This window comes from Canis aureus, chromosome 19 (assembly GCF_053574225.1).
Source record: "Canis aureus isolate CA01 chromosome 19, VMU_Caureus_v.1.0, whole genome shotgun sequence".
NCBI lineage: Eukaryota > Metazoa > Chordata > Mammalia > Carnivora > Canidae > Canis > Canis aureus.
Genome location: NC_135629.1, coordinates 7,997,199 through 8,015,251, shown reverse-complemented (window position 1 = coordinate 8,015,251; position 18,053 = coordinate 7,997,199). Strand labels below are relative to the sequence as shown.

Genomic DNA, 18,053 nt, shown 5'->3' with positions numbered 1-18,053 from the left:
TCTGTTCCTTCTTTTTACTCTCAGCTTTGTTTCATTTCTTTTAAAGCTAAGTTATTTGATCATAAACGTTTAGAACAGTAACATCTTTCTGTTGCACTGACCCTTTTGTCATTGTGAAATGTCTCTAGCTATTTCTCAGGATCCTTCTTTAATATCTACTTATCTTATATTGACATAACAAAAACTTTCTTTTCGTTATTTGCCATGGTATAAATCATTTATTTTCAACCTGTTGAAAAGTAAATTGCTAGGGGTTTTTAGTTGCATCTGTGTTTTTAAAATTACAATCTGATAGTTTTTGTCCTTTAATTAGATTGTTTACACTGCTTATATACAATTACTGATTTAGTTAGATTTAATTCTCTTTTGTATTTGTATTTGTCTGCTCTGTTTTTTCCTCCTTCATTCCCTTTTCTCTGACTTTATTTATTTTTAAAACATTTTTCATGTTTTTATGTTTTCATGTTTTTAATTCTTTTTTTTCTAAGTCAACTCTACCCCCAATATGGGGCTTGAGTTCTTTAGTGGTTATTATAGAACTTTCCGAATTAATCTATTACAGTTTACCTCACCATTGCCTAAGCAAGCAAGAAATTTAAAGTGTATTCCCTTCCCCCTCTATTTCATTTTTGTTACACTTGCCATGTATTTTATTTCTACTAAGTAATAAACCTCACAAGGCATTATTATCACTGTTGTTTTTAATAGTCAGTGACCTTTATATTTATCTATATATTTACATCTTGGAGCTACTGTTTCCTTCTTAAAATTGTGTACTTCCATATGAGAGCATTTGCCCTTGAGCCTGAAGAGCATCCTGTCTTATATTCATCATACCCTTTGATATTACTCATAGACGAGTTCTCTACAAGAAACGAATACTCGTTTGTTTTATTTTTCTGAGAGCATCTGTACTGCACACTTCTTTCTAAAGGGCATCCTCCATGGGTATAGAATTTTTAGTTGACTTTTTTTTTCTCAGAACTTTTAAAATCTTTTATTTTGTGTAATTTTTCTTAAGGCAACATTCTTTCTTTTTTTTTTTTTTTCCACTTAAAAAAAAAATCCAAAAAAAAAAAAAAATCCAGTATAGTTAACATACAGCATTCTATTAGTTTCAGGCATACAGTAAAGAGATTTGATAGTTCTATGACTCAGTGCTCATCATGATAAGTGTGCTCTTAATCCCCTTCACCTATTTCATCCATCCCCCACCCACTTCCCCTCTGGTGACCATCAGTTTTCTAGAGTTTGGTTTTTTTCTCTTTTTCTCTTTGTTTTGTTTCTTACATTTCACATATGAGTGAAATCATATGGTGTCTGTCTTTCTCTGACTTAATTTCACTTAGCATTTTACGCTCTAGGTCCACCCACGTTGTCACAAATGACTAGATTTCATTCTTTTTTTAAGGCTAAGTAATATTCCTCTGTGTGTGTGTGTGTGTGTGTGTGTATACCACACACATCTTCTTCATCCATTTATCTGTCAGTGAACACTTGGGTTGCTTCCATAATTTGGCTATTATAAATAATGCTGCTGTCAAAACAGGGGTGCATTTATCCCTTCAAATTAGTGTTTTTATATTAGGTAATATGTATTAGTGCAATTACTGGATCATATGGTAATTCTATTTTTAATTTTTTGAGGAACCTCCAAACTGTTTTCCACAGTGGCTGTGCCAGTTTACATTCCCACCAGCAGTGTGAACAGACTCCTTTTTCTCCACATTCTTGCCAACATTTGTTGTTTCTTGTGTTTTTTATTTTAGCCATTCTGACAGGTGTGAGGTGATATCTTATTGTGGTTTTGATTTTCATTTCCCTGATGATGAGTGATGTTGAATGTCTTTTCATGTGTCTGTTGGGCCATCTGGATGTCTTCTTTGGAGAAATGTCTATTCATGTCTTCTGCCCATTTTTTAGATGGATTAATTGGGTTTTTTTGTTGTTGAGTTATAGAAATTATTTATATATTTTGGATACTAGCCCTTTATTGAATGTGCCACTTAAAAATATCTTCTCCACCCATTTAGTATGTTGTCTTTTAGTTTTGTTGATGGTTTCTTTCAACGGGCAGAAGCTTTTCATTTTGATGTATTTGTGATAGTTTCTTTTTGCTTTTATTTCTCTTGCCTCAGGAAATCTATCTAGAAAAATGTTGCTACATCCCATGTTGGAGAGATTATTGCCTGTGTTCTCTTCTAGGATGTTTACAGTGCTAGGTCTCACGTTTAGTTCTTTAATCCATCTTTGAGTTAAGTTTTGTGTATAGTGTAAGAAAGTGGCCTAGTTTCATTCTTTTGCATGTAGCTGTCCGGTTTTCCCAACACTATTTGTTGAAGAGACTCTCTTTTTCCCATTGCATATTCTTCTTTTGTCAAAGATTAATTGACCATATAACTGTAGGATTATTTCTGGACTTTCTTCTTTTTTCTTTGATGTATGTGTCAATTTTTGTGCCAGTAACATACTTTTTATTGCCACAGCTTTGTAGTATTTCTTGAAATCTGGAATTTGGGATCCCTGGGTGGCGCAGGGTTTAGCGCCTGCCTTTGGCCCAGGGTGCGATCCTGGAGACCCGGGATTCGAATCCCACGTCAGGCTCCCGGTGCATGGAGCCTGCTTCTCCCTCTGCCTGTGTCTCTGCCTCTCTCTGTGTGTGTGTGACTATCATAAAAAAAAAAAAAAAAAAGAAAGAAAAGAAAAAAAAAGAAATCTGGAATTTTGGTACCTCCAATTTTGTTCCTTTTTTCCTTTTTCAAGATCGTTTTGACTATTTGGGGTCTTTTGTCTTTTGTGGTTCCATATAAATTTTAAGATTATTTGCTCTGGTTCTGTGAAAAATGCTATTGAAATTTTGATAGGGGTTGTATTAAATCTGTAGATTGCTTTGGATAGTATGAACATTTTAACAATATTTGTTCTTCCAGTCATGTGGAAAAACACTTGCTTGTGTCATCTTGAATTTCTTTCATCAGTGTTTTATAGTTTTCAGAATATAGGTCTTATACGTCCTTGATTAAGTTTTTTCCCTGGTATTTTGTTATTTTTGGTGCACTTTGTAAATGGGATAGTGTTCTTAACTTCTCCTTCTCCTATTTCATTGTTAGTGTACAGAAATGAAATGAATTTCTGTATATTAATTTTGTATCCTGTGACCTTACTGTAAATTCATTTATCAGTTGTAGTAGTTTTTTTGGTGGAGTCTTTAGGGATTTCTATATATATTATCATGTCATCTGCAAATAGTGAAAGTTTCACTTCTTCCTTACCATTTTGGATGCCTTTAATTTACTTTTCCTGTCTTATTGCTGTGGTTAGGACTTCCAGAACTATGTTAAATGAAAGTGGTGAGAGTGGACATTCTTGTGTTGTTCCTGACCTTAGGGTGAAATTGTTTTTTCCCATTAAGGATGATATTAGCTTTGAGGTTTTTTTCATAGATGGCCTTTATTATGTTGAGGTATGTTCCTGCTAAACCTACTTTGTAGAGGGTTGTTTTTTTTTTTATCATGAATTTGTCAAATGCTTTTTTTCCTTTTTTTTTTTTTGCATCCATTGAAATGATCATATGGTTTTTATCCTTTCTCTTACTGACGTGATTTATCACATTGATTTGTGAATATTGAACCACTCTTGCATCCACAGAATAAGTCCCCCTGGATTGGGGTGAATGACTTTTGTTAGTGTATTGTTGAGTTCAATTTGCTAATATTTTGTTTGCATTTATGTTCGTCAGAGATACTGGCCTGTAGTTCTCTTTTTGTTTGTAGTATCTTCATCTGGTTTTTGTTTTAGGGTAATGCTGGCTTCACAGAATGAATTTGGACACTTTGCCTCCTCTTCTGTCTTTGGGAATAGTTTGAGAAAAATGGATATTAACTCTTATTTATTAGAGATCCTACCTGTGCCTCAGTTGCACAGTGGCCTTCATTGGTGTCCTCTGCAAGTGCTCCATGGCCTAGTGTCCCCATCCCTGCCACCTGTGATCACAGGCCAAGGCCTTCCAGGGGTCATCACCAAGATTTCCACCCACCCACAAGCAAGAGCTTGGTAGCCATTCCCCCCAGCAGCTGACTTGTGGCCACCTACAACTATTACCAGCACCGCCTGGATTCCACTTCCAGCAACAGCTCCTGTGGAAGTGCAGAGTATCCTGGGGAAGCCACCCCCAACCACAGCAGTTTCCTCAAGGCCCACTTGGATCACTGGTGGGCAAGCTTCTTTTTTTTTTTGGTAAGTCCACTCTCCCATTCATGGCCATCGTTTTGGAGTCCCCAAAACACTCAGAATATCCCTAGGCCTCCAGTGGCACAGTCACCTGTGACTTGGCTCTGGAAGCCATTAAGGAAGCAGCCTTGTGTCCAGCCTAGCAAAGCCAATACTAGGCCCCAATCCTGAGTGGCCACCACAGCCACCAGGCTTCAGGAGATGCTAGGCTCATCAGAGCCATTATCCTTCCCTACCCCTTCCCTCCATGTAGAGTAGGCAGGCTGCAGCAAACGGAAGCAGTTAAGTTCTTTTATATTAAAACAGCAAAACACCAAAAAGGGAGTTGAGAAAACCCCGCTCTTACTATCCATGCCAAATGCAAGCTTTCCTGACACCCTGTAACCATGTGCCTTACACCAAATGGAAAATAAATTCTAAGGAGCCAGTAAAAAAGAAAAAAAAAAAGATTTAGAATTCACCTGTGAAGCTGTCTGGTGCTGGACTTTTGTTTTTTGGGGATTTTTTTTTAAATACTGATTCAATTTAATTCCTGATAATCTATCTGCTCAAATTTTCTATTTCTTCCTGATTATGTTTTGGGAGGTTTTATATTTCTAGGAATTTGTCCATTTCTTCTACGTTGTCCCAATTTGTTGTCATGTAGATTTTCATAGTATTCTCTTATAATCCTTTATATTTCTGTGATATTGGCTGTTATTTCTCCTCTTTAATTTCTCATTTTGCTTGAGCTCTCTCTCTCTCTCTTTCTTAATAAGTCTGGCTAAAAGTTTATCAATTTTGTTGATCTTTGCAAAGAATCAGCTCCTGATTTCAATGATCTGTTCTATTGGGACTTTTTAGTTCTATTTCACTTATTTCTACTTTAATCTTTATTGTTTCCTTTCTTCTGTTGGTTTGGGGTTTTGTTTGTTCTCCTTTTTCTAGCTTTTTTAGGGATAAGGTTAGGTTGTTTGTTTATCTTGTTTCTTGAGGTAGGCCTGCATTGTCATAAGCATCCCTCTTAGAACCACTTTTGCTGCATCCCAAAGATATTGGACCATTGTGTTCTCATTTTCATTTGTCTCCATATGTAATTTTGATTTCCTCTTTGATTTATTAGTTGAGCCATTCATTGTTTAGTAGCATGTTTTTAACCTCCATCAACATTCATTATTCGTTCTTGTTTCCTGGAACGTAGTGTGTCTTTTTTTTTTTAAGATTTTTTTTCTTTTTCTTTGCTTTTTACCAATTTTTGTTAAACCTAGGTTTTGTTCTGTTTATTATCTTACCTGAGGATCACTGAGCTTCTTGAATCTGTGGGATAGATATGTTTCCTCAGATTTTGAATATTGTTTGGCATTTTTTCCAAATTTGTCTTCTTTTCCATTCTTTTCTTTTTCTACCTAATGGAAGTCTAATTACATGCATACTAGATCATCTGACGATGGCTCAAATCTATATTACTTTCTGTTTTGCTTTTTCTGTTCTTTTTTACCTTTGTGCTTTATTTTGGATATATAATATTGACAATCTACTGGCTCACTAATCCTATCTGCTGTATATCTACTCCACTGTTGAACCCATCCAGTGAGTTCTTAATCTCTGATACTGTTTTTAGAAGTTCTGGATATTGTTTTTAGAAGTTTTAGAAGTTTTGGATTTTTTATTTTTATAGCTTCTAAGTTCAAATGTTCTATATTTTCATCTGGTTTTTCTATCTCTTTTATTATGAATATATTAATCATAGTTATTTTGGAGTCTTTGCTAAGTCAAATATCTGGATCAACTCTACTTTTAATCAGTGTTTTATCCCTTGATAATTGGTGCCTTTTACAGTTTTTAGAGAGTGAGTGGCAATATCTAGCAAATATTTACTATATGCAAGACATGGTACTGCTAGATTTACTCCAGACTATCTTATAGTATTCTACAGAGTGTTTAAATTTGTTCAGCCCACTAAGTTACTAGAAAGCCTTATTTAGGGAAGATCTATTTAGTGTCCTCTTACTGCTATGTGTGATTGATAATCTTATGGGTGACTTTTGTGAGTTATATGTAAATGTTTGGTATGTGTCTTCCACTCTGCCATCACCCCAAATCCAACATCTTTCCAATACTGTTTAATACCTGGTATTTCCACTCAGCTTCGGCTTCATAGCACATGTTTCTCCCAGACTTTTAGGAATCTCAGCCACGACTCAGTAGCCCAAGAGTTAGCCAAGTATTCAAGGGCAATTTCCCTATAGATTTCTGGGTTCTATCCCTCACATTCAACCATTGCTACCACCCTGCTCCCCACCTTAGCAGCATCGAACTTTTATTTCTGACTCATCCCTCTATCAAAACAATTGCGCCCTGCTTGAGTTTCTGTGTTGGTTGCTCTCTGATCCTGGTAACTGTTATATTATATATTTTGTCAAGTTTTTATTGTTTCTGGCAAGAATGTGAGTCTGATACCATCTACTTTATCGTAGAACTAAAAGCTAACATTTTGCTATCTTGGTTTCAGTTACATTTTTTGAGACATTCATTTTAAAAGGCACAACTTATGGATAACTTTTATTTTATGGTCACTTCATGGTAAATTTGTTATTCAGTAATGTTTCCCAACATTATCATTTAGATAGAAAATGACTATTTTTTAGCAGTATCTTGATTAATGTATGAATGTTTCAGTTGGCCTATTCAGAATAGCTTTGGTGCTCACTGTATTAAGACATACCTTCTTTGGCATTTGCATAATTTGAAAATGGTCTAGTGCTGAGAGTCTGCTCAGGCTTGACCCTGTTTTCCTGGTAAGCATAATCCCAGTAACAAAAGTGACCTGTTGTCCTGGGTGACTCCCAAAATGGCAGCCACTAGAATTTAATTCCTTTGGCCTTAAATTTTATCTCCTGTGAAAATTCAGCCACTTCAAAGGAAGAATGGCAGAGTAGCCTGTATTAGTCATTCACACAAAAACAACTTCTCAGTACCCTTCTTGTAGAACTGGTTGAACAATAGCTGGGGAGAAGCTTTTGTGGTTACTCCTTGATGTCTGAGGCAGTGAACAGGGCCATACAAGGTGAGAAAGTGTACATAAAATAAAAGGAATAAAAAAGATAAATCTTATTATTGTTATAATCCTCCCCAAGAAGCTAGGCTCCTTCAGTTTTTTTATATGTTTCTTCAAGAAGTTATTCGTGCAATGTGATAGGAACTATAGCAATAAAGCAAAGTCTAAAATGATATAAATAGGCTGATAATATACAGTAAAATCTAGAATGAGTAAGGTAGGCTGAGGGATGCCAGAAATTGGTGACATTGGTTTTTTTCTAGGAGGGCTTTTGTGTGGCTGGACATTAAGGATGAGGGAGAGAGACTTCATTTTGTAATCTCTTTTCCTCCTGAAGCTTGAACCGTATGAATGTGTTACTCAAAAGAAAAGAGAAGAGAAAAAAGAAAAGATCAAGCATGTTTACTTGTTACCTTTCCTATAACACCCTAAGAGTAAAGGGATATGTTTTTTGACCTTCAAAGATAATAAGAATAGGAGTATAAACACTGGCAACAAAAAATTTGGAATCTGGAAAGATGATGCTATAGACTAAATATTTGTGTCCCACTAAAATTCATAAGCTAATCCTCAGTGTGATGGTATTTGCAGGTGTGGGGCCTCTGGGAGATGACTAGGTCATGATGGTGGACTGCTCATGAATGGGATTAGTAGCCTTGTAAAAGGGACCCCAGAGAGCTCCTTTACCCCTTCTACCTTATGAGGTTACAGTGAGAAGATAGTCATCTATGACCTAGGAAGCAGGCTGTCACCAAATGCCAAATCTGCTGGTACTTTGATCTTGAACTTCCCTGGCCTCCAGAACTGTGAGAAATAAGTGTTTGTTGCTTAAATTACCCAGCTTTTGGTGTTTTTGACATAGCAGTCCAAACTAAGACAGATGGACAACAAGAAAGTTAAATACTAAGCCAGCCAGTAGAGAAAGCGAAGAGTTTCCATAGAGCTACCTGAAGGCTTGGGAATTAGGGACAGTAGATACATCTGAAAATGGGAGGTAAATACGAGACTTAAAACAGGAGGGTTGGGCAGCCCAGTGGCTCAGTGGTTTAGCGCCACCTTCAGCCCAGGGCATGATCCTGGAGTCCTGGGATCAAGTCCCAGGTCGGGCTCCCTGCAGGAAGCCTGCTTCTCCCTCTGTCTACGTCTCTGCCTCTCTCTTTCTGTGCCTCTCATGAATAAATAAATAATATCTTTTTTTAATAAAAAAAAAAAAACAGGAGGGTTGGTTGAATATCTTAAGAGGCAGTTAGATCCCTAGCCTCTCACCCTAGCTTTGCACAACTCCCTATCAAGCTCTAGGTAAAAACTGAAAGTTTATTTACTGGTGAGAGTATAACAGAGTTTCTAGACAAGGAAGGATATCAGAGTTGAAAGCAGGATGTTTAACACTGAAAACATGGGATTAAACTAATGTTTATGTATCAAATACAGAGAGATTAGACCCTCTCTCCACACTGGGCTCCCATAACACAAGTCATCAAGCTTAAATACCTTCTAGACAGGAGAGAGGATGCTCCATCTCCAGAGAATCTGATCAACTCTAAAAAAGAAAGTGTCAGGAGCTTTGTGACATGATAGCTCAGGCTGATGACCCTAGAGTGAAGTCCGTGGTAGACCTCAAACAGCTTTTGAGTAATTCCTTAAATAGGAGCAGAAACTGTGTATTTCTAGGCATCTCACTTGAAAGACAAAGAGTTAACCAAATTTGAAGGAAACCGACTATGTTAAGAGATGAAAATTTTAGATACTCCAAGATATTCTTCTATTATGTATGTTCTCATTGAGACAAAAGATGATATTCATGGAACAAGAACAAAGGGCCATGAAAAGGGATATTCAGATAATGAAAAAGAACTCTCAGAAATTAAAAATATAGTTCAATTTAAAATTCAACAGAAGGAGTAGACAACGTAAACCAGATTATCTTCCAGAAACTAAAACAAAAGGACAAAGAAATGAAAAACAGAGGAGAAAGAATAAGCAAATTATAGATTGGGGTAGGAATGTCAACATCCAGATGATAGAAGTTGCAGAAGTCAAAACAGAGAAAACACACTGGAAGAAATAAAGAAGGAATTAAAGTAAACTTCCCAAAATTGAAAGACTCGAGATTGTAGACTGAAAGGGTCTACTGACTGGCCAGAATAGTAAATGGCAATAGACTAACACCAAGGCCCATCATGATGAAATTTCAGAATGGAGGTCAAAAAATACCTACCACTTAAAGTGAGGAAAAGTAGGGTCATATGCAAAGAATCCAGAACCAAAATAGTTTTTGATTTCTCAGTAACTACACTGGAAACCAGAAGCCAATGAAACAGTGCTTTCAAAGCATGAAGGTAAATTATTTCTAATCTACAATTCTGTATCCAAACTGTTAACTGAGTATGAAGCTAGAGTAAAGATATTCTCAGATACATAAGCTCTCCAAAAACGTACCCTTTATTCACCCTTTTTGAGGGAACCACTGAAGAATGAACTCTAGAAGAACAAGAATAAATCAAGGAAGAAGAAGACACGGAAAATGGGAAAAGGCAAATGGCACACAGTGGAACCCTCAGAATAATGGTGAGGGGAAATCTCAGGATGACCTGAAGCGGTAAGGGCTACTAGAACAGTTTGGACCAGGGCAGAGGGCTCCAACACAGATTTGTTAAGGAGCTGAAATTATGTAATGTGTCTGAGCATTTATTTAGGAGATTTAGACAATTGGCAGAAAGTTTGGGATTAAATTGTAAATAAATCCTTCAGAACAAAGTAAAACAAAAAAGACCATTGTTACCTCAAGGGAAAACAGCCTTGTAGATGAAATGAAAAGTAATCCTAGCATATTACACAGCTCACCTTGATATAGGAATTAGATACTGATCAAATGGAATTATAATTATGTTGGCAAGATGAAAGGAGGAGAAGGTAAGAGTTTGTGATTGTGGGGGTGATAGGTGCTTTAGTGGAAGATAGCTAAATCCTCATTTACCAAAATGGGAAATAGATACATAATGCTTAAACCCAGGGAGGAAAAAATCATGAAGCCAAGAAGTAACCATGTAGACATTAAAGATTTTGTACCCAATTCCTATTGGGGAAAGGGTCCCCCATACCTCACAATTCTCTGACACCAGCTGGGTGTCCCACAGTTCAACTCAGTTCTGACACTATCTACCCAGAGATAACATCAGTTTGCATCAGTCCCACAAGACTACCTTCCACTTCAGATGCCAGTTACAAGTCCACATTATTATCCATACTTCTGACTAAGGGGCTATAAATCAGAGGTTCTTGTGACCCCCTTCCTTGGGTTCAATTAATGTGCTAGTGGCTCACAGAACTCAGGAAATCATCTTACCAGATGACTGAGTTATTACATAGGATATTAAAGGATGTGAATCAGTAGCCAGATGAAAATATACATAGGGTGAGGACCCAAACAAAGGAGCTCAGTCCTTGTGGAGTTTGGGGCCCAGCACATGGGAGTGTTCTAGATCACCAACTTGGAAGGTCTCTGAATCTCAGCCTTTTGAGTTTTTATGGAGCCTTTACTACATAGGCATAATTGACTACATCTTTGGCCATCGGTGACTGATTCAACCTCCATTGCCACCTCTTTCCTCCCCAGAAATCAGGGGGTGGGACTGCCATCCAGAGCATTTAAAATGCTGGAAAGTACATGGTGTGGTGGTGGTAAGATCTGGAATTGACTCCTGGCTCTCTTATCTTTGTGACTTTAGCAAAGTCACCTAACCTCTTGAGAATAAGATAGGAGCAATAATAATCACAGGGTGATAATAGATATCAGGCAAAATTATGTGAATGGGAATGCCTTGTAACTAGAAAATTCCTATTACAATTCTTGGTTTCATTAGTGAGTTTCTTTATGTGGTAAGTTTGTACAAATTTACCTTCTGTCCCTGAGTTGTTATTATTATAATGATTCTAGGTAGGCTTGTGTATTAGTTAAGGAGCAGGTTAAAGTGCTAATAACAGACCCCAAAATATGACAGTTTAAACAAGCTTAAACAAGACAAAAATCTGTTTCTCTCTCATATAACAGTGTAGAGCTGTGCTATCCAATATAGTACCCACTAGGTACCTGTGGCTATTGACATTTAAATCAATTACAATTAAATAAAATTTAAAATTCTCTTCCTCAGTTTCCCTGGCCACATTTCAAGCACTTAGAAGCCACTTGACTGGAGGCTATTGTATTGTATTGAACAGCGCATATAGAACATTTTCATCATCCAGAAAGTTTTCTTGGGCAGCCCTGATCTAGAGGAGTGGTCCAGAACCTTAAGGGTGGGTTTGCTCTACAAGGTCATCCATGGACCTGAGTTTCATTAATACTATTTCTCTGCCACCCCCTAGGTAAGGCTTCATAATGTATTTTTGGTCCCATCCACCTTTGGCACTATGACAAAGCCTACAGACTGCTTCACAGAATAATATTTTTAAATGTATACACATAGAATTACAATGGAAATTAATTATGTTGAAATATAATTGTCAAAGTATAAAAAATAAAATGAACTCATGATATAATAATATGTCCTTTATTAATACACCAAGTAATGATCTAGTGGCAAATCTAATGGCTACTGTAATTTCAAGGTATTAATAAGTATATGTGATTTTTCAAGATAGTCCATAACAAATATAATGTGATATGAAAATATAATTTCAGTTGGTGACAGTCATAGATATGGCAATAGCACTTATGGTTTGTTCCATACCTAATAACTGAAGGAAATGCTAAATTTCAGATAGAGGTTAGTGAAAAGAAAGTCATATAGTTTTCTTCCCATCCAGATTTACAGACCAACATTTCTACCTATGGACCCCTCAGGGGTCTATGGACTCCAGATATAAGAAGCCCTGCTGGGTGATGTCAAAGCTGGCTTGACAATGCCAAGTCCACCCTCTAGAATGTGGAAAGGGGAGGGTAAATGATTTCTCTTTTAAAAGACATGACCCCAGAAAGTTAATTAATTAATTAATTAATTAATTAATTAAGACGTGACCCGGAAGTTGCTCCCATCCCATTGGCCAACCGCCAGTCACGTGATCACCTGTAGTATAAACCAGCCTGGGAAATGTAGTCTTCAGGCGGCAGCCCTGTATGTTGTTATTAAAAAGCTGTTGGGGGGGGAGGGGGGGATCCCTGGGTGGCACAGCGGTTTAGCGCCTGCCTTTGGCCCAGGGCGCAATCCTGGAGACCGGGGATCGAATCCCACGTCGGGCTCCCTGTGCATGGAGGCTGCTTCTCCCTCTGCCTATGTCTCTGCCTCTCTCTCTCTCCACCCCCCGCCCCCCCCCCCCGTGTGTGACTATCATAAATAAAAATAAATAAATAAATAAAAATAAGCTGTTAAGGGGGCAGCCCAGGTGGCGCAGCGGTTTAGCACCACCTGCAGCCCAGGGTGTGATCCTGGAGACCTGGGATCGAGTCCCACATCACACTTCCTGCATGGAGCCTGCTTCTCTCTCTCTCTCGCTCTCTCTCTCGCCCTCGCTCTCGCTCTCTGAATGAATGAATAAATAAATAAATAATAAAATAAAAAGCTGTTAGGAGTTCTGCTAGTAAAAGAAGGGAAGAAGCAATATTAGGATAAATGGCAGTCTCTGCCACAGCTTGGTTCATCACTGTGGAATAGAAACAAAAAAAATGTGTTTTTGCTTTTCAAAAATGGCTGTTTATTCTCTGACATTTTGTGCATTTTCAGATCTGAGTCAGAAATGCTAGGAAGAGTTTCACTCTTAGGAGCTGTGGACAGGCTCTCACAGTGTTACCAGTCCTGAGGCATACAGTGTGCAAGGGATGTAGCAAATTTGTAGCTGGTATTCCCCAATTCTGTACATCTGCCTGTAATCACTGGCAACATTGTGACTAGCTCAGAGACAACAGTCTCATCCATGTCAGAGTGTGTTTACCCCTTCCTCAAAGCCGACTCAGTATGCCATGATCTGTACTGTTAGGTATCTACTCCTGTCACCAGAGACCAATAGTCCATCTGTAAGAGAGCATAAAAAGTATAAGGAGGCAGGCTTTTTCCAAACAGATACCTGAACAAATGCCCTTTAAAGTTTAAAATAACAAGTCCTTGGGTTGTATAGGCCTTTAACTTTTCAGAGATCTTTTAGTATCTTAACTCTTCTCATCTTATTAAAGTATCCAGATCATGAGAGTTTCATTTTTCTTTTTTTTTTTTAAGTTAGTTAAATAAATAGCAATTCTGACACAGCACCACATGGCTGACAGCTTTTAGCTTCTAAAAGAAGAGTTTAAAAAGGCATACTTACAGGCTAACCCAGTTGGCTTCTGGCTAGAGGGAGACAGAGCTGGTCCAAGCCCAGATAGCACTTAAAGGGCCAGGCAACCCCTCATGCATGCCTCTCATCTCCACCCCAGGAGATGTTTTCTGATGGAACATGAATGCTCAGTGTTATTTTCTTTAAAGTCCCAGATTGTGAGCTCCCAAGGGGCAGGCACTGGATTCTTCCTAGCCCCCACAAAGCCTGGTGCAATTCCCTGTACATCACAGGCACTAGACTTCTTCTGCTTGCTGACAAATCGCTTCTATTTTATGAGCGCTTATAATGGCCTTTTAAATAAGTGTGATTTTAAGGTTTGCTGAATGAAGAGTGGTTTTTATTTAGTCTTAGGGTCACCAGTTGTCTTACATTTTTGGTCACCGTTCCCCCTATCCCTCGCTAGTTTAAAAATATGATTCACTAGGAAAATATGACTCCATTGATTGAATTAATTTTAGAGCCAACTTTTCAGGAACCTATCTATTTCTGTAAAGTGAGATCCACTTGCAAGTGTACCATTTGGTGCCAGCACTCAAATTTTCCCTGACTCAGTTGCTCCAGCGGTGTTTCAAATATCTTCCCATAAATCAGGCAGCCAGTGCCCCATACTTGTGAGGATTATTTACAGGGTCTTGTGATTCAGCCCAGGATCTGATAGTGATCTTGGTCAGGTGATATAAATAGGCTAGGATTTGCCAATGGCTATTTTTATAAGGGAAGCTTTCTAAGTTGATTTCTTTGAACCCAGAATGACTTTCTCCCTCTGGCTCCCCTGTTTTCCTCTACCACTGGGGAGATCCTCTATTCTGCAAGCCTGTCTTTCCACCTCCCTCAGCCTGCTGGTGTCTGCAGAAATTAGAAGAAAGATACGTGCCTGACACAGAGTTGCCTGAAATCCTATATCTTCACCCCCTTTCAGTATCATCTTTCTTTCATCCGGCCCGAGAATGGCACCCACCCCGCCCATCTGGCCACAGAATCTCTGGGACTAGCCGCCTTGTCTGAAATGGATATCTACCAGCATTCAGGCAGAACAATTCCCTACATTCATACCTGAATGTATATTTTACAATATTACCTTTTGTTTGTCTTTGTAGATTTGCCCCGGCCCCAAGTTGGGGCGGGGTGGGGGGGGGACAAAAACCCAAATCCTAAGTTCCTGCTGATGAACCAAACTGCCTCCTTTGAGGTAACCTCAACCCCATTTGTGACTAACATCCCTGTCCTAGGTGATACAGACATTAGAGTGCCAGCTCAGGCCTCCCCCTGGGAGATGTCTTGGCCCAGGGCTTCTAGAGTTCTCTTCCCTACTTGTGGGGCACTGCCCGCCTCACCACACACACACACACACACACACACTACTAGCACTGTCGGCCAGGAGAGTCTTGCCTTGCAGCACTGCCCTTTCTTTGCATCCTTTCCCCAGGTTTTCATGCCATAAACAGCACATTCTCAACATGAAGCAAAAATTGATCCTGCTCTTTTTCATCCTGTGTTTTTGACCATGGTGTACTTGGCAGTCCAACTTCCAGGCTTGGGGATAGAATTGATAGTTTCAAGTGTAAGTTAAATTGGTCGGCAGTATGCCATGTGTAGCCTCAGCATCCCCCTCCCCCGATAATTTACCAGAATCTGTGGCTTCATCCACCCAGTGGCCTTGAGTGTCTCCTTAACTTTACAACTAGCTTGCCTCTGGGAGCCCTGCCCCCATTCCTTCCACCCACCAGCCAACTCTGAGGGCTGGAGCTCTTTCTCACTTCTTGGGCCAAGTCTGGAAGTAAAAGAGATTGTTTCAGTCTCTGAGTTCCACCCCAGGGTCAAGGGCCCCAGAGCTTGGTGCTGCAGTCTGGCCAAAGGGACCACGGAACCAGGTCACCAATGATGTCTATCCACGCTCTGAGCTTTGGTTCTGCCTTTGCCTGGGATTAATGTTCTATCTCAGAATAATAAGATCAAATAAAATAAAGTATTATACTTGAAATGCTTTATGAAAGGCAGAGAGCATAACAACAGCAAGAATAAAAATAGTAGGTACTATTTTATAGGCATCTGTCATGTTCCAGGTACTTTGTTTAGTGCTTCATGGGAATTACCTCATTTAATCCTGACAACTACTCTTTAAAGGTATTAGTAAAAAATAATAATAATAATTAAAAAAATAAAGGTATTAGTATGCCCATTTTACAGAAAGGAAAGTGAGGCTTAAAAAGATGAAGTTATTGGTGGGTTCACATACCCAGTGAAAGTGGGAGAGTCAAAATTTGAATCTGGCCAGGCTGGCTTTAAGGCCCATGTTCTCATCTATTAAGCAGAATATTTCCCTTCTCATTTCAGGATTGGTAAGAGAAACATAATTAACTTCAAAGATGGGCATTTATAGTGTTTTGTTTGGGATACCGACTTTCCCTACCATTTTTGGATCAACAAGCTGTTTCCTGTGCTCAGGCCTTATTTCCAGAGGAGATGGAACTTCATTTTCCTCCTGGGAGAGGGAGACATGAGATGTGTCTGCCTGTTCCAGGAAATGCCACCCACTCCTGTCACCCACACTGCACCACCCCGATGCACTGACTATACATTAGCCAACTCAGCAGTGACTCTTATATAAGCAACTAGCTGTCAGGATGACTAAGGCTCAGACAGTGCTCACTGCATTTCTATTACTGTGGTTGACAGAGGTAGGGCATTTAGACCTGCTCTGCTTTTCAGAGCCGTTGGCTAGGTGTGAGTTCACCAAGTTCCTGGCATAGCACACGGCTAGCCACAGAATGAGACATAAAAGTCTTGATCCTTGTGTGACCACCATCCTGTTGCAGAGACAGGACAGGTGTTGTGACTAATCAGTGTGTGTATATTTGGCAGTACAGAAAGAAATGGATCCAACAAGAGGATTCAGAGAAGGCGAAGCCCCCATGAAAGAGTGCGATCTTGATGCTGGTGTGTGTAGATAGAATGGTAAGGAGAGTGAAGAATGTTCCAAATATGAGAAATAGCCAGGGGTATATGGTCAAGGTTTCAGAATGCTGTATTCCTGGGAGGCTTTGGTATAAACTTGGTTTTAATCTTAATTCAAGAAAAGACACATAATAAAACTTGCCGCTTTTCAGAGTGTTTATGTCTTAACTGAGAAATGGTGTGATTCCATTCAAAATGTCTTAAGTATATAGATACAAGACCAAGACAGTGTCCCACAGGTATTGAGGGAATTGAAAGATTGTGGTGTTGGTGGTTACACAGTCATAGGTGTATGTAAAACTAACAGAATTGATCACCCTGAAATGTCAGGTTTTTTACCATGCGTAAATTTTTTAAATAATTTTTTTAAGTGTAAAAGGTTAATCCTTCCTCTCAAACAGCTTACAGCTTAATGAAAAATAAGATAGTAAACTGTCTTCCATAGTTAAATACAGTGTATGTGACAAGAGAAATTGGACATTGTGGGGCCTTGAAGCCAGCACAGACCACTGCTGGCTGTGGGAAACCCAAACCGTCCTGACAGTAGGTGGCATATGCAGGGAGATCTCAGAGGGGGAAACTGCCAGAAGAAAGGCATGGGAGCAGGGAGGTGTGTTTTGGAACAGCTCTCACTCCCTTTGGTTTGGTTTGGTTTGGGGTTGTTTTGTTTTGTTTTTTAACATACAACATAATTTCTAAGCTGGTGTTTGCTGAGCATCAACTCTGTGCCAACAGAGTACTTGAAGACTCTGAGATGAGTCCCCATCTGCACCCCCACCTCACCAGAGAACATACACAGATGGCAAAACAGCATATGAAAAGATGCTCCATATCATCTGTTATTGGGGGATTTGCAAATTAAAGCAATAATGACATTCCACTACAGACCTATTAAGATTACCCATATCCAAAACACTGACAACAACAAATGCTGGAAAGGAAACAGAGCAACAGGAACCCTCATTCATTGCTGGTGGGAATGCAGAAGGGTACAGCCACTTTGGAAAACAGTGCAGTAACTTCTTACAAAGTTAAACACGCTCTTACCATCCAGCAGTCATGCTCCTTGGTATTTACCCAAATGAGTTGAAAACTTATGTCCACACAAAAATCTGCACACAGATATTTATGGCAACTTTATTCATAATTCCAAAACTTGGAAGCACAGGATGTCCCTCAGTAGGTGAATAAACTATGATACATCCAGACAATGGGACATTATTCAGTGCTAAAAAGAAATGAGCTATCAAGCCACGTAAAGACATGGAGGAAACTTTAGTGCATATTACTAAGTGAAAGAAGCCAGCCTACAAAGGCTACAGGCTATAAGATTCCGACTATATGACAGTCTGGGACGGGAAAACATTGGAGGCAGTAGAAGATCAGTGGTTGCCAGGTGCTGGTCGGGGAGGTGGTGAGGGAACAAGCAGGCAAAGCACACAGGAGTTTTAGGCCAGTGGAAAAAACCTCTGTCCCTGTTCTTAAGGGTATCTGGCCGAGCTGGGGTCCACAGACACCCATA

The 18,053-nt window shown here is 39.1% G+C and overlaps 1 protein-coding gene, 1 long non-coding RNA gene and 1 pseudogene across 17 annotated transcripts in view; 2 read left to right on the top strand and 1 right to left on the bottom strand.

The window, feature by feature from the left end:
• Positions 1-18,053, top strand: part of ATG7 (autophagy related 7) — a 237,862-nt gene that overhangs the window by 179,846 nt on the left and 39,963 nt on the right. For 7 of the 16 annotated variants that reach the window (XM_077857804.1, XM_077857795.1, XM_077857806.1 and 4 more), the window contains one exon: positions 16,444-16,542. The exons of 8 other annotated variants lie outside the window; for them this stretch is intronic. In XM_077857804.1, coding sequence (XP_077713930.1) covers positions 16,444-16,527 — 84 coding nt within the window. In that variant the 3' untranslated portion in view covers positions 16,528-16,542. Of the gene's footprint in view, positions 1-16,438; positions 16,543-18,053 lie in introns of those variants that run through there. One more of the 16 variants, XM_077857801.1, reaches the window with a different exon arrangement.
• Positions 1-18,053, bottom strand: part of LOC144289566 (uncharacterized) — a 35,758-nt gene that overhangs the window by 9,106 nt on the left and 8,599 nt on the right. The gene's annotated exons all lie outside the window — the stretch shown is intronic.
• On the top strand, positions 3,883-4,648 carry LOC144291050 (pancreatic progenitor cell differentiation and proliferation factor pseudogene; annotated as a pseudogene).